At 33.3% G+C, this 23315-nt stretch overlaps 1 protein-coding gene and 1 pseudogene across 8 annotated transcripts in view; one reads left to right on the top strand and one right to left on the bottom strand.

Annotated features, from left to right (window-relative positions):
* Positions 1-23315, bottom strand: part of WDR47 (WD repeat domain 47) — a 45012-nt gene that overhangs the window by 16334 nt on the left and 5363 nt on the right. For 5 of the 8 annotated variants that reach the window (XM_036235118.1, XM_016155611.2, XM_016155614.2 and 2 more), the window contains 6 exons: positions 15790-15956; positions 13603-13686; positions 11370-11454; positions 9214-10016; positions 4914-5040; positions 1147-1325 (listed from right to left, as the gene is read on the bottom strand). In XM_036235118.1, the coding sequence (XP_036091011.1) occupies positions 1147-1325; positions 4914-5040; positions 9214-10016; positions 11370-11454; positions 13603-13686; positions 15790-15947 (1436 nt within the window). In that variant the 5' untranslated portion in view covers positions 15948-15956. The remainder of the gene's footprint in view (positions 1-1146; positions 1326-4913; positions 5041-9213; positions 10017-11369; positions 11455-13602; positions 13687-15789; positions 15957-23315) is intronic. The other 3 variants (XM_016155616.2, XM_016155612.2, XM_016155615.2) reach the window with 1 other exon arrangement.
* Positions 4696-4814, top strand: LOC118613010 (annotated as a pseudogene).

Below are 23315 nucleotides of genomic sequence, written 5' to 3'. Positions count from 1 at the left end.
TTCTGAGGAGTCCATGCCTACCACTTCTGAGATCACAGAACTTTGTCACTCCATCTTCTGACTTAATGCTAGATATCTGCTTTCATTGAAAAATAAAATGCTCAAGAAGTCAAACTGTAACCATGACTTTTATGGATATGAAGAAGGCATCCAAGAACCAGAAGTGACAATTCATCAAATTAGGATAATTCTGATAAGCCACTGACTTAATCAGAGGTGATAAAAAAACCATCTTCGAATTGAATGTTTAGAGGCCTACTTAGACTCTTTAGATTACCATTATAAATATTCCTTGTGTGAAGGTTTGTAGACAGGATAAATCTCAGGATCACTGACCTGCACAAGCCTCGGAGCGACAAGCAGATTACTTCCAGTATTATTGAACCAAGTAAACTTTATGACAGTCACCATTGCATTGCCTAATCAAAATTATGATGCTAGCCAACAATTACGGCATAATTCCTATATGCCAGGACTTATTCTAAGTAATTTTATATGTATTAACTTATTTAATTTCCATCTTCCCTTGCTCATTTAAATACAGATATTTTTATTTACTAATTTAAAAAACATGTATATGTATGTAGGTGTGTGTTTATATATGTAAATATATACTTTCTACAATTAAAAACAATATAAATTCATGCTTTCTTGGCAGAGATTATGCAATAATCATTTTAATACACTGAATTCAAAAGAATCTGAAAGTATACGCACTCAAAATAACAATAAAAATAACAAGCAACACTTCATATAGTGCCAGGTACTGTTCTAAGCACTTTACTCATTTAATATTCGCGGCAACCCTGTGAAGATGAGAAAACAAGCAAAAAGAAGCTACGTAACTTCCCATAGGTCCTCTGCTGCCCTGGGACAGAGCTGGACCCTGGCAGCCTGCTTCCAGCCTGCACACTGAACCACCATTCTGCTCCTGTTGCTTAGGTGTGAAAGGACGTGAAAGGGAAGGACAAAACTAGATGAGCCCTCTGAATACTGTGACTGCAAGATATTATGTAACTCGATGTTACTTGAAACACTTGAAAAGCCTAAAAATTTCAAACTATACATGGAAAGTAGCAGTTATTACATGCTTCTGATAGCTTTTGAATCATTCCTTACATTTAAAAAAGTGACTAAAAGACCAACCTATTAAGGAATTGTTCAGTGAGATTCTGCTGCTGTTCGGGACCATCCTCCTGATTCACGCCTCCTTCAAGCAGCATCTGCTGGTATATCTGTCGCTGTTGCTCCTTCTGTTCTAAATGCTGTTGATAACGTAATCTTTGCCGATAATATTCCTGAAATTGTTCTGTTGAATCTCGAAGCTTAAAAAGATTTTAAAAAATGCATTTGAGCAGACTGTGAGTGAATTATGTCCCAACTCAACATTACTTCTATAAACACTGAATATATAAATAGCTATATTTAACAATTAGAAAATACTTAATATACTATTACTCTTTGAAAAACAGCATAGTATCCATGAGTCTTAAATAGTCAAGCAGATCAGTTAATTGGTTTTAATTGGCAGGAAGAGACTGACCAAATGAATGGTCATCCTAGATCCTTGACTAACCCAAAATAAAAATACAGATTATAGTGGTCACAAGGGAAACATGGTTAAAGAACGTGAATGAGGATAAAAATGAATACAAATCTATATTACTTGAAAAAATACTTACTGAGGGACTGTATTAATAAACACAATATTACCTTATCTAACATACTTAATAGGTTTCTCTAGAGAGAAACTTATAAAAATTTTCCTCAAAAACAATAATTCAGAACTCAAAAGGCCTTTTACCATAAAGTAGAAGCAGCAATATCAACCATCCTACTTTATCCTTCCAAAACAACTGTATAGCACTCAAATTTATAGTATCTAAATATTTAGTGAATTCCAATATTGGCAAAGAAACAATCCTCTGGCAAGCTGGAGTCTGGTCACATTACATGGATCACATGAACTGGGGTTACTCTAAAATAAAATAATCATCTCTAAATTTGGCCAACACTGACAATAGCTTAACCATGAGCCTAGTCACAGCTAACTAAAGATAAAACAGTCTCCCTTTTCTAGGAAATAGTAACAGTTCTCTATTTCATAACTAAAAATAATAACTCTGAGACAAAATTATGTCCTTTTTAAAAATAATTTTGTCATAAAGTAAATATAAAATTTGTCATTTTAACCATTTTTAAGTATAAAATTCGGTGGTATTAATTATATTCACAATGTTGTACAACCATCATCACTATCTATTTACAAAAATTTTCATCACTCCAAACAGAAATTCTGTAACCATTAAGTAATAACTCCCGATTTCCCCCTCCCCCAAGCCCCTGGTAATCTCCATTCTACTTTCTGTCTCTATGAATTTGCCTATCCTAGATAATTCACATAAGTGGAATCATACAATACTTGTCTTTGTGTGTCTGGCTTATTTCATTTAGCATGATATTTTCAAGGTTCATCATGTTGTAGCATATGTCAGAACTTTACTCTTTTTTATGGTTGAATAATATTCTATTGAAATGGATGGATATACCTCTTTTGTTTATCCATTAATCTATGGATGGACACAGGTTATTTCTACCTTTTGGCTGCTATAAATAATGCTGCTATGAACACAAATATACAGATATCCCTTGAGTCCATGTTTTCAATGCTTTTGGGTATACATATACCTAGAGGTGGAATTACTGAGTTATATGGTAATTCTTTGTTTAGCGTTTTGAGGTACCACCAAATCACAGTGCCTGTACCATTTAACATTCTAATGTTTGAAGGTTCAAATTTCTCCATTTTCTCACCAACACTTGTTATTTTCCACTGCTTTGCTTTTAGCCATCCTAGTAGTTAGGAACTTATATTTCACTGTGGTTGTGATTTGCATTTCCCTAATGACTACTGATGTTGTGTATCTGTTCATGTTATTACTGGTCATTCAGAAATGTCTATTCAAGTCCTTTTTTTAAAAATTGGATTGCTTGTATTTTTGTTGCTGGGTTGTAGTACAGGCATACCTTGGAGATATCATAGGTTTGGTTCCAGACCATTGTTATAAAGCAATTATTTCAATAAAGTAAGTTAATATGAAATTTTGTTTTCCTAGTGCATGTTTACACTATAATGTAATCTATTGAATGTGCAATAGCATTGTCTAAAAAAATGTACATACCTTAATAAAAAAAATACTTTATTGCTAAAAAATGCTAACCATCATTTGAGCATTCAGCAAATTGTAATCTCTTTGGCGCCAGTGCAGACTTGCTTGATGCAGAGTTGCCACAAACCTTCAATTTATAAAATCACAGTATCTGTCAAGCGCAATGAAGTGAAGTGCAGTAAAACCAGGCATGCCTCTAGTTCTTTATACAGTCTAGAGATAATAAACTCTTATCCGATATATATGATTTGTAAATATTTTTCCCATTCCATAGGGCTGTCTTTTCATTTTTTAGATAATGCCTTTTGGTGCACAGATATTTTAAATTTTGGTGAAATCCAAGTTACCATTTTTTATGTTTGTTGCTCATGCTTTTGGTATCATTTCTAAGAATGCATTACAAAATCCAAGGTTATAAAGATTTATGCCTATATTTTCTTCTAAGTGTTTTTATACTTTTGGAAAATTCTGAGAAAGATTAGTGGTAACCCTTTCTTAAATGTTTGGTAGAATTCACCAGCCAAGCCATCTCATCCTGGGTTTGCTTTTTGATTACTGATTCAACCTCTACTTGTTATAGGTACATTGAGATTTTCTACTTCTTCTTGACTCAGTTTAGGTAATTTGTGTGTTTCTAGAAATTTGTCCAATTCATCTAGGTTATCTAATCTTTTGGCTTACAAACTAACTGGTCACAATATTCTCTTATAAATGCTTTTTAATATTAAATGTTGATAGTAATGGCCCGGTTTCATTTCTGATTTTACTTATTTGTGTATTTTTTCTTTTTTTGTTAATCTTTTTAAAGAACCAACTCTTGTTTTATTGATTCTCTCTATTGTTTTCCTATTCTGTACTTTGTCTCCTTTCTAATATTTATTACTTTCTTCTTTCCTTCTGCTAGATTTGGCTTTAGTTTGTTCTTCTTTTATAGTTCCTAAAGGCATAAGGTTAGGTTACTGATTTGAAATCTTCCCTTTTACTATAGGAATTTACAGCTGTAAATGTCCCCCTGAGCACTGCTTTTGCTGCACCCTGTAAGTTTGGAATGTTGTACATTTTGATATGTTCTTTTCATTTCCATTAGCCTCTAAGGATTTTCTAATTTCCCTTGTGATTTCTTCTTTGGCCTATTGGTTGTTTGAGACTATGTTATCTAATTTCCATAAATTTGTGAATTTTCCATTTTCCATCTGTTATTAATTTCTAGCTTCATTCCACTGTGGTCAGAGAAGATACTTTACATGATTTCAATCTTTTAAAATTTATTAAGATTTGTTTTGTGTCCTGATATATGTTCTATCCTGAAGAATGTTGCATGTGCACTTGAGAATATGTATTTTGTTATTATTGGAATATTTTATAGATGCCTGTTAGGTCTAGTTGTTTTACAGTGTTGTTTAAATCCCCTACATCCTTATTGATCCTTTGTTCAGATGTTCTATATGTAAGTGGAATACTAAAAATACCATATATTCTTAAGGAAGAGAGGAGAAAATGGGGTGATTAATAAGAAGTTCTGTCTAACTACAGCCATGCCACCCCGAACGTCCCCGATCTTCTCTGATCTCGGAAGCTAAACAGGGCCGGTCCTGATTAGTACTTGGATGGGAGACCACCTAGGAATACCAGGTGCTGTAGGTGTTTTAAAAAATTAAAATAAAATAAAATTCTATCTAAGCAAATACCATTACTTCTCACAAAGAGTATAACTCTAAAGACACTGTGTGTAGTAAACATTACCTCATTTTTTTCTTGCTTAGCTGGTCCTGGATTCTGTGCTCCATTTGCAGGTTCTTTTTCTGAAACTGAACTCTGGCCCAGGATTTCACTGTTAATAGGCCGCTGTCCCTCAACAGGTGTATCGCTTCTTCCAGAAAAGTGCAAAAAAACAAAAAGAAAGAGGTAGGGGGTGGATGGTAAAGGAAAATATAGTGTAGAGAAGTTTTAATTTTAAACAATTACCATTTAGCCTACATGTTTATCAAATGCACAAAAATAGATTTTTTATTTTCCTTTCCTTTTTGAAGTATACTACACATAAGGGATTCTTTTAAAAAAGAATGTGCTTATAATGGATGAGCACTGGGTTATTAAGCAAGGAGGGTAGGGGCTCCCATCAAAAATGAGATGTGTAGCCTTAGGGAAATCACTTACATTATCTGTGGCTCAACTTCATCTATAAATTAATAAAAGGCTGAATGACCTACTGTCTAAATTCGCTTTATAAACTCTTAATATGTGATACTTTATCCAAACATTATTTTTTTTCCTCTAATGTGTTTCAACAAAATTTTAAGACTTGTCGATATTTTATTAAAAGGGTTTCTTTGGTTTATTTGCATTTAACATAAAAGTTAAGCATACATTTTTTCCAATATTTTTAACGTATGCTAATTAGTAAGATTGACACCTCAGGTTGTTTCTAACATTTTTCTAAAACATTATCTACCTTTCATAGTTATACTCTGTTCAAAATTTTTAATTACATCATTCAAAGATGATGAATACCACAGACACTCAGATTACCTATTGGTACAAGGCATCATAGGAACAAATACAAAAGTAAAATGATATTTGCCTTCAAGGAATTTGATTATGAGTTGACCTCATAATGGCCTCTGGGCAGAAGTGTGTAAGACATATCAAAACATAGCTTTAAGGTCCAGGGAAACAGAGCTAGCTAGTCATCTTCACAAAGGCACCATTAGTTAGGAGCCTAGTACTCATAAATACCTAAACACACACACACACACACACACACACACACCCACCCACCCACCCAGAGGAGGAAGGAGAAAGACCTTGCGAAGAGTTTTCAGCTCCCAGGCTATGCTGTAAACTGCTAATGACCATAAGAAGCCTCCTTTAATATCCATAAAGTAGAATTTGTAAGAGTTATGAACTGTATAGAGATAGAATAAAACAACCTTTATAAAGTAACATTTGATTTAATTTTCAACTTTATACAGCACTTCCACACGCACTGTCATTTGACCTGTGGAATAGATTATAACTCTCATTTCACAGGTGAGGAAACAGATTCAAAAGACAAGTGATTTTCCTAAAATTGCACAGCTAGTAAATAAAACTAGGACTTGAATCCGGGTCTTTAGACTCCAAATCCAATGCCAGCCTATGCCTGAGAATACTTTGTTATTTTGGGGCCCATTAATTTTGAGATCACTACACTGAATAGACAAAGCTTACATATTTCAACTGATTTTTGTGACTTTTTGTTCTGAGTTTTTTCTGCTTGAATGAAAAGATATCCTTTAAAATGCCACACTCTCTCTTATAAATCTTTCTTTCATGTTCTATCTTCTTGTTCACCACAGTAACTCCATCACTGTATCCTGGGGATGCAGCATGAAGCTGGCACATGTGAGACAGACACTCAAATATTTAAAAAATATCAACTTCAAACATGTATGACCACAAGTAAGAGTTTCTTCATGTGGCATCTTTAACATAACTTATGTAACAGAGGCTCTCAATAGTTTTAAAATTATACTTAAAATATATTTTAAAACAAGGCAAATTTTTTCCAAAGTAAAATTTTCTACTTTATCTATAGTACAGTGCCTCTACCATAGCATGTAATAAGCAGCCCTTTTGACATATTGTCCTTACCAAGTATATGAACTCTGAGGGGAGAAATTGATATTTATTAAGTACTAATCACATACTAGGAGCTTTATCTCACTTTTTAAGTCAATGCTCTATTTCATGGAGGAGGTTGCTGAGGCTCAGAGAGATTACGTAACTGTCCCAAGGTTACACAGCTAGTGAATGACAAAACTATTGTTCAAACTCACGTCTGATTCCGAAGACCATGCTCTAGTCATTACTCCACAGCGCTTCACCTCATAAGTCTTCCAATTTTCGAGGTATAATAAATGTTTTCTGGGTTATTGCCACTGCTCAGCTGGTAACACATGTATTACTTTATGACATGTCACATTTTACCTCTTTCTATAATTATCTAATAACTTATACTCCTCCACTACTTTCCATCTTTATCCAGTCTTTCCTGAATTTCTACTACTTTTTTTTTTGACAAAAGTAATAGCACATATAGAATCAAGTTTGGCTAGATTTTGTCTGTCTTTTTTTCTTTACAAAGACAATGCCACTGGTGCACAAGTCCAAACATGTTGTCCATTAGACTGACCAAGAAGCTCCTGTCATCTTATGTACTCAGAAGAATATCAGTAGTTTCCCCATAATTGAAGCCCAGCATCACACAATGAAAATTTTTTCCAAAGAAATTGTAAAGTCCAAGAAAAGTTTAAGATAGTCTCCACCAATGCTGAAGACTATTTCTTTGAGATTTAGATAATAAGTTGTCCCTATATTACATTCATCCATTTTCATCATTAGATATCATCTTTATCTTTCAAATATGAAATACAGGACAGTAAGATGCCTTAATATGCTGTCCAAGGCTTATGCAGATAAAAATTATAAACCCCAGGTAAAATACAAAAAAAAACTATTTGAAAGCACTGAAGAACAACAAATAACTGGCACAACTAGAGGGAAGTCAATCTTTAGAAAAAGGGAACTTTAGGGGGTGATGTTCAAGGGTATAAGGCCTTCCAGCTGAGGGCACTACCCAGTCCACATCGTGTGAGCTACTCCAGTAGAAAGCTGCAGTTTTAACAGCTTGAGAAGTCAGCAAAAACTTGGTACTGCCAGAGCATCTGCATAGCAGGGGTGAGGGTAGGGAATCTGAAAAGGAGGAAGCCTTAATGAGGAATACGGCAAAATCGACTGTATCATCTCTGCCCAAATCCTTGACTATCCCTGTAACTGCTAAAACTAATGATTAAAAAAAAATCTTGTGATTGCCAAAAGCGAGGGTTGAGTGGGGGGAAGCGGGGGGAAGGGTGGGTGAAATTAGTGAAAGGGGTTCAAACTTTCAGTTATAAAATAAATAAGTCACTTAGCTTATCCTAGAAGCCTCCCCTCTCTTTAAGAAACTTTAAGGACAGTATCACGACCCCAACTCCTCTACAGTCTCACAGCAACTGAAAGGCAATGCTTCTGTATAGATTTTCCTGTATTTTTTGTGCCTGAACTAAAGCTTTCCTCTTGTTTTAATTAGAAACCGAAATTGTGAGTCCAGTGCTCCTTCCTCAATAAAAAATGCCTCCAACTATCCTATGCGAATAGGAAAAGGTTTAGTTTTGTGTTCTTTCAATAAATTTATTGCAGTCAACATTAATACTTCTAAGTATCAACTCTGAGTTTATCAAAACAGCAGTATATTGCAGGAGTTTCCTGCAAAAGCAAGGCAGGAAGTGTCCTAACTCCTGAAATACATAACTGCTAATCAGGAAATTTATTTTATACCAGGTTCAAAATAAAAACTAAATGGTGGCTTTAACACTTATTTCCTTCATGTATATAAGGAATTACTAAAATATATAAATAGAAATAATCAGAGATTTTTATGAACACAAATTTTTATGTTCAATAGTATTATTTACAGGAGAAAAAAGTATAAACTATCTGCTGTTCTACAATAAAGAATTAAATAAAAATAGTGTAGCTATATAATAAAATATACATACATCGTTAATCACTGATCTCAAAAAATGTTTAAGAATATGGAAAGATATTCATAATCTATCAAGTGAAAAAAGCAAATTATATGAAAATATATATGGTTCATTCTCAATTTTAAAAATTCTATTCTTAGAAAAAATACCAGTCACTTATGTAAGAAATTTTGTGGGATTTTAATTCTCATATTTAAACTCGTCTGTATTTCCCAAAATTTCTTCACTGCACACGTATTGCCTTTAAACTAGCAAAAGAATACAGGATATAATAGTAAAGATTTCCCTCATAATTTTAATTATCAAACTTTAAAGAACCCTTTGTAAAGTTTTAAGGCATAGCTTTCAATTAAAAGGACTTGAATATTAAGAAAACACACACACACACACAGACACACACACACAAAATTAGATTATCTCACACTTGTGGAGAGTTTCTCATTTTTTTTTTTTTTTTTTTATGAGCAAATACCTACCGTTCAGGAGATTCTTCATAAATACTGTGACATTCTGTATTTTCAAGCATGAGACTTCTACTGAGGTTTTGTACCCCTGGATAATGAAAGTTAGCAAAGGAGTGTGACATTGGAGAAGTTTTGTTCCCAAGGTCTGAGATTCTCTTATCATGACTGGTTAGTCCACAAGTGAGGCCATCTAAAGCAGGATTCAGAGAGCGGGTCATATAGGCATCAGCTGATTGAGGCCTCCTCATTGGAGATGATGGATAGGGAGAAAGTTTGCTGATAAGGGGAGTCAAAAGATCAGCGTATGCAGCTTTGGTGGGTTTCAGAAGTTTGTCAACATGAATATTAAGCATTTTCTGTTCAAAAGCACAAGAGAAGACAGAAGATGGGAGATTCTGAAGCCATGACAATAAACTCAGATCCAAATCATCACAACCATTACCACATAAGAGGTCGATGCCAAGAAGTACTTCACTCTCTGTAATTTCTTCTCCAGTTGCTTTACTTTGACAAAATTCTACACAGCATTCATAAAGTAGACCCTTCATTACAAGCTGAAATAAACGATTGTTACTTGCTTTAAACCCAGCTTCACTTAGCTTCCTATCAGCAGGGATGAATTCTGCAACCATGACACAAGCCTCTTCAAAACAGTGTACTCGTGCAGTGCTGGGATTCCAGTCCTTAAATTCAGCATGATTGGTCAGACGAGGCAAAGTCAAAAGCAAACAGAGCTTGCTATAATCATCTTTAGAAGGACAGTACTCTTCTAGGGCATGTAAACATTGCACAGCTTCTTGCATGGTAAATTCCAGCTGTAAGAAAAATAGAAGTGATCACCATAGAGATACTATGAGGTATGAAAACAATGGTTCATTCAAATACAAAGATACTTGACAAACTTCCATAAAGTATTCAATTGCAAAAGGATAAACTCTATAGCGTCATAGGCTCCCCATATAATTTGTAGGATATTTAACAACCTTCAAGTCAGAAACCAAAATGTTTTTCACTACTAAAATAAAAAAGATTAGATAATTTCTTTAATTAGCACATTAAACTTTACTTATAAAAACAGTGCTCTAATTCAGGCTTAAGACTATCATTTTCAAATGTATAATATTTTAAGGGTAAGAATAATTGAGTTTTCTAGAAAAGAAAACTGAAGCATACCAATATTCAATTATTTATATAGTTTGTCATCACTCCAGCTTACCCAAAAAGCAAAAGTCATTCACAAATCTGCAATAGGAAAATTGTGTGGGGAAAGAAAGCAAATCAAGGAACATCTCGTGTTGGCTTCAACAGCACATATACTACAGAAAAGGAACATCTAGTTTGTTTACTACAAACACGATCTAGCGATAGAACAAAAGGAAGCTTAGCTGAGAGAAAAATTATAATAATTTGTATAGTGAATATTATCTTACAATCATAAGCTTTTAATGATGTAAGGAACCTTAAAACTTACACAGTCCAGTTTCTATATCTTGCAAATGGGAAAAGTAAGCATACAGATTTAACTAAAGTGTTTAGTTTGTTAGTGACAAAGACAGAATTAGGTCTTTTGAGTCAACATTCTAGTGTTCTTTCCACTTTTAAGCATCATTATCTGGCAAACATTTCTCTATTATGTATGAAAGTATTTTGGTTTACTTGAATGAACACTTATTGGCACTTACTTTGCTTTTAGATATAACAATAACAATACTAAAACTTTAAAAGTTAACTCTCAAATAAAAAAGAATTTAATATCATCAAGTTTAAATTGTCATAAAGATAAATATCAAAAAACCACCTCTGGATCAAAGGAAATACTGAAAAGACTGAAAAGACGAAGGAGGTAAACATAATCTCCTTTTGGGATAAGAAAAGAAGCAATGATGTAAAGTCAAGTCAAACATCTATTGCCATCTAAATCACCTTAAACACAAGGGGAGCACAAACTCCCCAACCAGCCAGTCATTCATTTATCATCATTGTCTAGATAATGGAACAAATTTAGACTCAGTACAGACTGAAAGCACTACTTCTGCAAAAGAGCAAATCTTGCCCTATCCCGGCTCATAAAAGCTTCAAAAACTCATGACACCAATCTGTTTTACTGAATAAAATACTTAGGACTGAAACAAGACTATGGCGCAAACCTTCAGGAATAAAAACCTTACATGCTGGGGCTCATCTTCTGCTGACATTGCATTGTTAACGCATAAAGCTTCTAAAAACTTCTGCTTCAGGATAATATAGCGAAACCTATGAAAAAGAAAATATGAAATATTGAAATGATTAAAAAGCTGAATTATAGCGATGTCAAAAACTGGAAATGAAACTTAAGTTCTTGAAGCAAAACAGGCCAAGTGTGTCTTAAAGAACTAATTATTTCTTTTAAAAAGTAATTTTCCAATGTCTCATAATCATATGTACTTATTAGTTTACTCTAAGTACTCATGCTTTCATAAAATTCTTAAAATATTTTATGAAGCTTATCACATTTAAACCATAATTAAAATAATTTCAGTGGCAAGTAATCTCAATTTAATACTCAAAGGAAGGATTTCTATTTCCAATATTAATTCTAAACAAAAATCAAGATTTTATGGAAGATGCCAAATGTCACCTAATAAGAAATCAAAATCCTTTATATTCAAAATGTCGTTTTCACAAAATATGACTTTTTTCTTTCAAACATAAGAAAGATCTAGTAAAAATAGGGCTGAAAAGAGAAGGAGAAATGAACAACATTTCTAAAAAGTCATAAAATAACTACAGCCCAATAAACTTAATAAAAAATAAAAATAAAAATAAAAAATTATGAAACAACAACAAAAATTTTAACAGGGATTTGTCCGAGAGGAAAAGGGAGAGCAAAGAGTCTACTTGACTTGTCTAAGAATCAAAAAATGCTGGATACCTTCAGCACTTGAAGTATTTCTAATAACTGAAGGAAAAGAATAATGAACCTTAACTCATTCTTTCAACTATTGTTGTAGTAGCAAATATGTGTCCAATAAAACAAAACCCTGCCTTCAAAAAGAGGGTTAACTAATAAATTGTATGAAACATGTAAAGAGCTCAGCAAGGTCTCAAAGTTGTGTAAAACCAATACTACCAGAAGGAGTGGGAAGTAAAAGGAAAGTCTTATAAGAACTGACTCTTAGAAGATGATCAGAAATGTAGGAATGGTAAAAGAAACAGTATTCTTTTTAATAAAGAATGTACAAAAACAAACAGGTATTAAAAGCATGGTATGAAGTGAGAATCAAAAACAATATGAGGTTCCAGTTCTGTTAATGGAGTCACCTGTATCAAGCTAACCTTCTGCAGATAAAAATTATAAACCCCAGATAAAATACAAAAAATAACTATTTGAAAACACTGAAGAACAACAAATAGCTGGCACAACTAGAGGGAAGTCAATCCTTGGAAAAAGGGAACTTTAGGGGGTGATGTTCAAGGGTATAAGACCTTCCAGTTGAGAGCACTCCCCAGTCCACATATTGTGAGCTACTCCAGTAGAAAGCTGCAGTTTTAACAGCTTGAGAAGTCAGCAAAAACTTGGTACTGCCAAGTTTTTGCATAGCAGGGGTGAGGGTAGGGAATCTGAAAAGGAGGAAGCCTTAATGAGGAATACAGCAAAATCGACTGTATAATCTCTGCCTAAATCCTTGGCTATCTCTGAAACTGCTAAAAATGATAAAGAAAAAACCTTGTGATTGCCAAAGGCGACAGTTGGGTGAAATTAGTGAAAAGGATTCAAACTTTCAGTATAAAATAAATAAGTCATGGGAATGTAATATATAACATGGTGACTATAATTAATACTGTACTGCATATTTGAAAATTGCTAAAACAGCAGATCTTTTAAGTCCTCATCACAAGAAAAAAAATATTTGAAATATTTATGTAGATGGATGCTAACTAGACTTATTATGGTGATCATTTTGCAATAAATACAAATACCAAATTAATATGTGGTACATTTGACACTAATACAATGTTATATGTCAACTATACCTCAATTAAAAAAAAAAATCCTGAAGGCAGCAAGACAAAAAAGAAACATTGCAGATAAGAGAATAAGGATACAAATGCAGCTGTTTGTCATAAAGAATGGAGGTTAGGGGGCAATGGAATGACATCTTTAAAATCTCCAGACTATTGTGAAGAAACAACTGTTTAAGATACGGCCCTTGTGACTTTTTGTATATAGACATTGTTGACTAAATAGGTTAGTATATCAGATTTTCAACTAACTGAAGTAAATGCAACTTGTCCTCTGGAAGGATTGAGTGTACTATTTACTGCCAAACTAATGGTCTTGTTCTTAAATTTTTGTCTATTGTTTTATTTTGCTAAGCTTTCACCAATGATAAGACACTAAAAACTTTGATGAAAACCTACCTTTTTTTGTCAAATTTTTCCATACATTCTAGAGGCTGAATGAACTGAAGAACTTCATCCCATTGACCATCAAGAATTAGCTGCCTATATAAAGAAAAACCCATGTATGTTATCAAATTTGGGAAGAGATGACAACATAGCATTAAAGCTTCAGTCCGAAGTCAGTAATGAGATTAACATTTACTTGGTTCCTCAACCACTATAATAAAATAATTTTCACAACTCATTTGTAACAGCATATGCTAGATGAGAAGAATTCGTGAATCTACAACCACTCCTCATTCTAATATTTATGTGTTTTTTTCACTTATGTAAAAAACAACGGACTAAGTCTAAAAATTCCTTTATTTCTCTATTCATCTTACAGTGTTAAAGTTATTCTGTGTTATTAAGGGGCTACTGTGTGGAGTATGTTCCAGTCGCACTAAATCAGTGGTTCTCGACTGGGGGCAGTTTGGCAATGTCTGGAAACATTGGCTGTCCCTAGCTGTCCCAACTAGGGAGTTACTGGCATCTACTAGGTAGAGGTCAAGGATGCTGCTAAACATTCCACAATGCACAAGACAGCCCCCTAACCCAGCACACTCACAACAATGAATTATCTGGCTGTGGTAGAGAAATCCTTCTTTAAATGGTATATTCTACATCTTTGAGGCACTTAATACTAAAATTTACACTGAGATTGAAAACAGGAAGGAACAAAATCAGGTTTCATCCTACTTTAGTGGTCTATGGGAACTTCTAAAAGTTACAAGGCATTCTTATTGCTGCCTTTCTTTTACAACAGCAATTTCTCTACTTTGGGATTTTTAGAACAATAAAATTTAAAAAGAGAGGGATGGACAGGAGGATCAACTTTTGATTCTATAAAGAAGGACTATGAATAAAAAGCAATCACAACATATATCATAATCATTTTATAAAAGGGACATTTTAATACTTAAAAAGGTAGGAAGGACGATTTCAAAGGCCAGGGCTTTAAGACAAATACATTTAGTTGAATGAAAAACTTACTACTTTATAATTCCTTGCATTTTACCTCAGACCAGCAAAACTTCATCACAAACCAATGGGTTCCTGGAGGGGGATATTTAATAGCTGCTGCTATGCTCCAGGCAAGCGATGTTTGAAAGACAGAGCCAAAAGAATGCTGCCTCAGTGCTGGTTCCTAACTTAGCCAACCGGGGGTCCATGACATTCCTAACACCAAATACAGGGAAGTGCAACGAGTTTAAATAAACTCCCCTACTACAATAAAGTTTGTTTGTTTGTTTGTTTGTTTGGGGGGGAGTTCCTTTTTCATAAGTTAGGAACACTTCATTTCTTAGGCTTTTCCAAATCACAAAATGCCACATGTGCAAGAATCTGTACTCCTTGTCATGGATATTTGGTATCACATGAGTATAAAATATATTTCTGTCTAAAAAGTTGGGTTTTCTTTTTTACGTCCAATTCAGTTAGCTTTCCATTTTGGTAAACATGCTAATTCCCTTTTGCTCTGCAACTCTACCTCTAAGAATCTCATTCTAAAGAAATAATCCAAGATACAGAAAAAGTCATATGTACAGAAGATACTCAGTAGAGCATTCATTCAAGAAAAACTGAAAACAATTTAATTGTCTTAAAATAGGGGAACATTTAGGAAATTAAGAAAATTGGACATTTTTAAAGTATAAATTTGTAATCACGCAGAGAATTCTTATGATGTTAATGGACTTCTGATGTTAATGGATAAAGCAGGATACTAAATTATAAATGTAAAAGAATTCCTTTTTAAATATGCACAGAAAATTATCAGTAGTGTTCTGGGTGGTGGGGTGATTTTTCTTCTTTTTCTATAATTAATGTTTATATAATTAATATGTTTATTTCTATGGCCCCCAAAAATGGTATTTCAGAATATTCTATCTCTCTGGAGCCTCTTTTTTTAATCAAATATTTTTTATAATGATGCTACAACTATAATGTAGTTGTAATTCTTTTTTTAATGAACCACTAAATCTTACTACTAAGAACATTCTACAGAAAACACTATTTTGTAAGTGTTCCATTATAGAGACAAACATTTTTAAAAGTTATATAGCCTTTTCACAAGTATAAAGATCTACCTGTACTGTACATTAACTTATTAATACTTAATGCTACTTTAAAAGAGCTACAAACCTCACAGTACTAATGAAATCATACCTCAGGAAAAGCATATCATCTGAAAATAGGCCATTTATGACTCCACTTTCCTTCTCAAGGGCCAACATACTAATGTGAAGCTTCTTTGAATTCAAGAAGTCTAAAATTAGTTTAATGATTTCGACTTCTTTTACATTCACTGTTTCTTCAGCCGTCATGTTGATAGCCTAAATATTAGAAATAATAAAACAAAAATTAGTCCCATTGTTTTACTTCTGAGTATTATTAACTGCATGGAATCTACACATAACAGGTTTCTTGGTACAGGTATTTCAAAATGTAATGAATTGAATACTTATCAAAACCAAGTCAAAAAAAAAATAAGTCATTTGTTAAGGTGTGATAAAGGTGTAGCTAAGATTTTTTTTAAGTCCTTATCTTTGAGAGATACACATTGGAATAATTACAGATTAAATAATATATAATCTGTGATTTAATCCTAAATAATACAAGAAGAAGAGAAGTGGGAAGAGATAAAGATGAAATGATAATCATGACTATTGAAGCAGCGTAATGGTAAATGGTGGTTCATTTTATCTGCTATGCTCTGAATGTCTGGGTCCTCTCAAAATTCATATATTGAAATCCTAAACCCCAAAATGGTGGTTCTAGGAATTGGGGTCTATGGGAGGTGATTAGGTCATGAGGGCAGGGCTCTCATGATTGAGATTAGTGCCCTTATAAAAGAGATCCCAGAAAGCTAGATTGTCTTGTGAGGATACAATGAGAAGTCAGCTGTCAGCAACAGGAAGAGGGCCCTCACCACAAGCTGACCATGCTAACACCATGATCTTAGACTTCCAGCCTCCAAAACTGTAAGCAATAAATTCTGGTATTTATAAGGCACTAGTCTACAGTATTCAGTCCAAAATGGACTAAGACAATATTATTCTGTCTGTTCTAACATGTCTAAAATTTTCCATAATAAAAATGCTTTAGAAAGTCGCAAACCATGTTTAGCCATGTCATAAATACCTTGCCTTAGGTGTGTCCTAATATGTTCATTCCATAAGCATTTACTGCCTTTTCTCTGTAGTAGGTAGGCATTGTCCTACACTCAGGAGACACTGGCCCTGTCCATAAAAAACCAATAGTCTAGCTGCAACATGGAAAATGTTATACACTGTACTTTGGAACTGAACAAAACAAGTCTGGTTAAAATGTGCAACTTTAAGTCACATTGGTAGTATGAAAGTAAACATCAAAGATATTTCAGCTCTCTAAAATCCCTTCTAATTCTTAACTGTAAGTCTGCAGTTATACAACTGAGCACATTGCTTATGAATTCATAAAGATTTAGAACTAGGAGGAATTCATTAGGTCAACATTCTCATTTTACAGATGAGGCCAAACAAGTTAACTGGCCTAAGTTGTTTTCAAATGTTAAGGCTCACAGCAATATGAAAGACTATCATGCTAAGGGAACTAGCTACAAAGAAACCTCTGATGAAACAGACTGCAAGCGTGTCTTTCTCACAGGCACAACTTTAACCAAGCTCACAGAAACAAACACATATGAGTGTGCACACCAGTTAATTTTTTCAATTTGTTCACTATTTTGTCCATTTAGTTCTTCGTAATGAGAAATGCAAATATCTAGCAGACTAGAATGCTCACATCAGATGAGTGTATTTTCTCTCTTAGGTAGAAAAGGTGTAAGGGTTAACAAGGGATAGTGCATAGGAAGGGAATTATATGACCCAAATATTTAATGATATCAGACTAAGCTAATTAGACTAAGCTAATCTTACACATCCATCTCCACAATAAAGACATGCCTGCCTCAGAAAACAGACAAATTGAAAATCCCAACAGGCCAGCTGCCCAATTCCTCATGCTTTGGGTTTCCCTGCACTATCCCCTGATCTTACCTCCCTCCTGTTCAGAGACTTTGTCCAAAAGAAGATACAGTAAAATTAATGATATTTCCACTCATTAAATTCTAATCACATTTCAGAACTGTCTCCCTGAGATTACTCCTAGAGTATAATGTTTAGTGATTTTAGCATTCCCCAAATATTCAGATAATTCTTACTAGTAAAAGAATAGCTTTCACTAATTAAATTCTCAGAAAAATATTGTATTCCCCACTTAATCTCTAAGTTCTTAGAGGACACTGCATTTATATCACTATGTATCAACCATACAACTTGCAGAATTGAGACAATTTTCTGACATTGTTAAATATACCCAATGATTATAACATTTTATAGGCTTCATATATTTAACATTCGGTCTACATATAAAGTAACTCTGGAGTTACTATGAATCTATAGCAATAGTCCCATTTTAAACCATAACTACAAGTTTAATGCTGTCATCATTTCTGGTCAATGAAGCCTAAAAGAAGAAGACATTCTTTTGACTACATATTTTAAATTGATTTTACATTTAAATTTTAAATAGATACAGAAAATGTATCCTAGTTAACCTACAATTGGTCAGGGTTTTGTTAAAATTAATTTTAAAAAGATAAGTTTTAATTCTATACTATGAAATTCCCAGTAGAAATATACAGTATTTTAATCATCCAACCCAGAATTTTAATTCTTATAAGCTTCACTATTGCTATATAGGATATAAAACTTACACATATGCTTATGAGGCTGTATCTCAGAATTATTCTCTTCCAACCACCCTGTGAAACATTTTTAGAGGCTCCAAAATTCTAGCTATATAATTTAGAAATTAGATACACTATATATAGCAGTAGTCCCATTACTCATGGGGTATATGTTCCAAGACCCCTAGGAGATGCCTGAAATCTTGGATAGCTCTATATTCTATTTATACTAGGTTTCTTCCTAAACGTACATATCTTTTCACCTAAAGGAAGCACTTAATGGCTTTTCTTCAGCACATCCGAATTGCCGGCATCACCACTCTTGCGCTCATTATGAAGTAAAATAGGGGCTACCTGAACACAAGCACTGCCATAACAGGACAGTTGATTTGATAACTGAGACAGCTACTAAGTGACTAACAGCCGGGTTGCACATACAGTGTGGATACGATGGAAAAGGATGATTCATGTCCAGGCGGGATGCAGAGGGACTGTGTGAGATTTTATCATGTTACTCAGAATAGCGCACAATGTAACACGACCTGTTTCTAGAATTTCTACTTAATATTTTCAGACTGTGGTTGACTGTGGGTAACTGAAACCACAGAAAGAAAAACCACAGATAAGAGGACTACTGTACATATTTTTAAAAATAACATTAATTCATAAACATTATTTAATCTCCTTAAACTATTATTCGCTGCAAAGCTAGAAATTCAGAGAAGGAGATGTCAATAATAAATGCTTCTTTAGGGAGGCTATAAATCAGTAAGAGTTAACTATCTTAGGAACAACTAAAATTATCTTTTAAAATGAGATGTATAGTACAAAATGTCCCTTAGCTGAACTAACTTAACATGTAAAAATCAATGAATGTGTAAAAAAGTACAGAGTAGATAATTTTTTTCCAACTGTTCTAAAAGCCAATCAAAAGAAGAGCGCACTGGCCCTTCAAACTGACTAGTATTTAGCCAAAATCAGCTCTGACAGCATCTTAGGTGAACCTGCCAGCCCACGGTACATATGAAAAAACGATTACCACACCAAATTTATGTAGGGATGGAAAAAAGAGTGTATTCCACTGAAAATAGAAAAAGAAATGGAAAATATCAGAATGTTTCAGTATTTCCGTAGTACGTGATAGATATGTCTGTAAAAAATATCACAAAAACATCTTTATAAATTTTCCTTTAATAAATTTTTACTTATATCCAATATCTGGACTAGGTAAGATATGGAAACATGAGTTTTCTTTAATAACATGTACGTTTGAAAACCAACTGGAATGTGGTTAGTATTTTAGTACTTAGACAACAATTAATATCCACAGAAATAAATTTCAGGTGGAATCTCTACATGGACTTGTATTGATACCTATCTTAGAGGATCAAGATTAGAAGAATGTATTAAGGGGCATGAAATAAAATTTTTATAAACCTAAGATTAAAGGTAAAATGTTAACGATAAGAAAAAAGAAATAATGGCAATAGAAATATATTGACTTCTATGTACATTTCCATACATAGATATGGAAAAAGTTTCGTGAAAAAAAATAATCAGTGCTTCTAACCAAATATAAATAGCTATGATTGAAATGTTCCTTTGCAATGAGGTTACTTATTTATAACAGATAAGGAAGGAAGAAAAATGCATAAGGCTAAGAATGATTCAAAGTATAAGGTTAAGGGAATTGGGGTATAGTCATTATAAATTTTATAGCCAAGAAAAAAGTGCTTAAGAAAGGCTCCATTAATCCCCAACTTCAACCCACACAATAAAAACCATGCTTTTTAATCTTCCAAGATTATAGAGTGCTTAATGCTGAACTACAGTGCTTTACAATTCTAGTTTACAGGAAAAAAACGCAGATAGGGAAATGAAATATTGTGAAGCCAATGAAGAAACTATCAAACAACACAGGACTACTGCACCTTTTCCTTTAAAAAAAAAAAAGGAGGGGGGAAGATGGGGGAAGAAAAAAATTTTTTAGAAATAAGAAGAAGAAAAAAAAGAAAAAGAAATTTGCTAGCTATTCTTGATAAAATAGCATTCTGAAAACTTATGTTGTTCCTAGGTCATTTAATTGTAAATGTCTGGTCCTTCAGGATTATAAATATGATGTTGCAAGTCATTTAATTTGTATGGGCCTCAATTTTTTTTGCACATAAAATAAGAGGGTAAGTTTTGGGTAATTTCTATGATTTCCCTTCAAATTTTATAATTTCGTTTTAACACATTTCAGTAACATATTCTGGGGGCTGGGGAATATCAAGTCTGGGGTAATCAGAATTCTCTTATCTATGAGGTCAGTTTAATGAGAGGAAGGAAAATAGATTTATTTTAGATCATTAAAGGAAGCAAAAGAAAAGCCCTTCTAATTGCGAAGCTCTGCCATGTCTGCTCATCAGCTAACATTTAAAAGATGGATGCAGCACCCGTGTGTCCCTTCTCACTGTTGACAGCTGTTCACTATTCATCGATTATTTTAATTTACGTTCTGGAGCTGTGCATGATCTGCGGCCTAAAGAACAAATTACTTTTTTAAAGCAGGTGCAGCTTTATACAGCTATAAAAAGAAATCAATTAATATAAACTATATGTTGTGTATATGCATGAAATATCACTAAAAAAAACACAAGAAATTGATAAAAATGTTTCTCTCCAAGAAGGAAAAGTAGGTAATTAAAGAATAGGAATGGGAAGAAGACTTTTCACCATATACCCGTTGTACTTTACCATGTAAAAATATTACCTATTCAAAATTTTTTAAAATATAAAACCTAAGTAATAAATTTCCAATTGCAAGTAACTTAAAGGAATTAGTAATATAATGAATATAATGTACTTATTATATATAACAAAGCAATAATATTTCAGAGTATATTTTCATAACCCAAGAACTCTTCCTTAGATCCGATTCAAATATTATGTCAATCTTTATGAGATTCAAATATTATGTCAATACTTTATGAGATAAAGTATTTGTGTTCTTTCCATATTCAAACACATGAATATTTTTAAACATATTTAAGTATTTAAATACTAAAAATTGATAAAGCAAGCAAAAACTACACACCCTAATAATGGAAAGGCACATCACAGAACAATATAGTTATCAATAAATATTTGCTGAATAGATAAAAATACATAGGCCCATTTATTTTTTTAAAAAAGGGAGGGCATAATACCTCTATGCCTAAATAACAAAGGTCTGGAGCGATACCTAACAAACTGTTCTGTTGAGAGTGGATACCCTTAACCTCTAAAAGTATAAGATTGGTTAGAAGGCAGGAAACTAGGAAGGGAAAGGGGCTGAAAGGAGACTTTTCTACTCTTTCCCATTTGTATTATCTGAATGGTTCACAACCAATATGTATTTATGCATTACTTGTATGCTTATACATACATTTCTTATATGAATACAATTTTTAACTGTAAAGGGAAAAATACTATGAAAATGAAAAAAATTATAGGATTAGATCACAAAGGTTTTCTTCTATATCAAGATACCAACCAGAGTAGTCTCCCAAAGACAGGATTAACTGCTGTGTTTACAATGCAAAAGCTATTGGGCACTACTCTAGGATCTTTACTTAAATTGTTTAATTGATCCTTGTAACAATCCTATGAGATAGGCAATTTCATCCAATTTTACATATGAAGACACTCAGCTTTGTAAGGTTAAGAAATTAGCCCAGCATTTATATCAAGGCTAAACATATCTCATTAGAAACTGAATATTTCTTTCAGAAGTGTGTCAGGACATCATAAACCCTGGTATCATCATCTATGTCATCACCAACCATGATATCTTTAAAAAGTACTATAGGGAACCTATTTAACAGGGTAGCAAAACAAAGAGCAAAGAGGCAAATATATATACATTTCTTTAGAGTAAATTTTAGATCAATTCTTCACTAGTTCCTGAAACATCTGCCTTATCTTGGTAGCCAGACAAGAAACTGTCTCCTCCTCCCCAATTCATATCTTAAGCTTTGCAACAATGAATATTAGAATTTCTGATTGTGAAAGAGACATAGAAATACAGAGACAAAGAGGACAGGCAAAGAGAGAGACAGAGAGAGAGAGAGCCAGAGAGGGAGAGAGAAGAGAGAAGAGAGAAGAGAGAAGAGAGAAGAGAGAAGAGAGAGAGAGAGAGAGAGAGAGAGAAAGGAGGAATGGAGAATGGAGGGAGGGAAGAAAGGAAGGAAATACAGGAGCTCAAGATTACAACATAGGACAAAAATGAAACCATAAGTCTGCCAGATTCTAAAGCTTTCTACTACACCACATTGATTCCAAGAAAGGAAAGGGCAAAGATACCTTACAAAAACAAGAAAAAACTTAAAATGGTTAATGAGACACCTATTATGCCAAAATGAAAAGTCTTCATAGTACTGAAGTTATTTTAAATAATTCCAGCAGAGGTCCCTAGTTTCATGATTTTTTATATTATTTTTCTATTAAACGACGTTAATGGGGTAGGTGAATAATCTAGAAATCTGAACTACTAACAATCTAACCAGACTTTTAAACATATACTTTTAGCTAGAGAAACAAAAAGTATTGCTCAACTGCATAAGAAACTAAAAGAGAATTCAAGATTACTTTTTATTTTAAAATATCTCTCCAGATCTCATAAAATATATTTCCTAATCCTTACTTAATAAACCCTACCTTATTTTTAAATTGTTATCTAAATGAATATCATCATCAAAAAATAAGCAGTGTTGAAACTGGTGGGAGGGAAGGGAACCCCCCCAAAAAAGAAAAATTTAGATCTAAGAATTCTAGAGTTAACTTTCAAGTTTAAAATGAACTTCAGTTTTTAAAGTATCTGTGAAAAACCACACCAAATATGGGAGAATCTAGACAAATCTAGATAAATTTTAACATTGTTCGCTACTACTAAATGCTTTACTACTAAACATAATTTAGTTTTTAGAGCTCAACTAAAAGCAAA

The sequence above is a fragment of the Rousettus aegyptiacus genome, unplaced genomic scaffold (assembly GCF_014176215.1).
Source record: "Rousettus aegyptiacus isolate mRouAeg1 unplaced genomic scaffold, mRouAeg1.p scaffold_m13_p_17, whole genome shotgun sequence".
Classification (NCBI taxonomy): Eukaryota; Metazoa; Chordata; class Mammalia; order Chiroptera; family Pteropodidae; genus Rousettus; species Rousettus aegyptiacus.
Note: the sequence above shows the minus strand (reverse complement) of the source record. Positions and strands in the feature narration are given on the sequence as shown.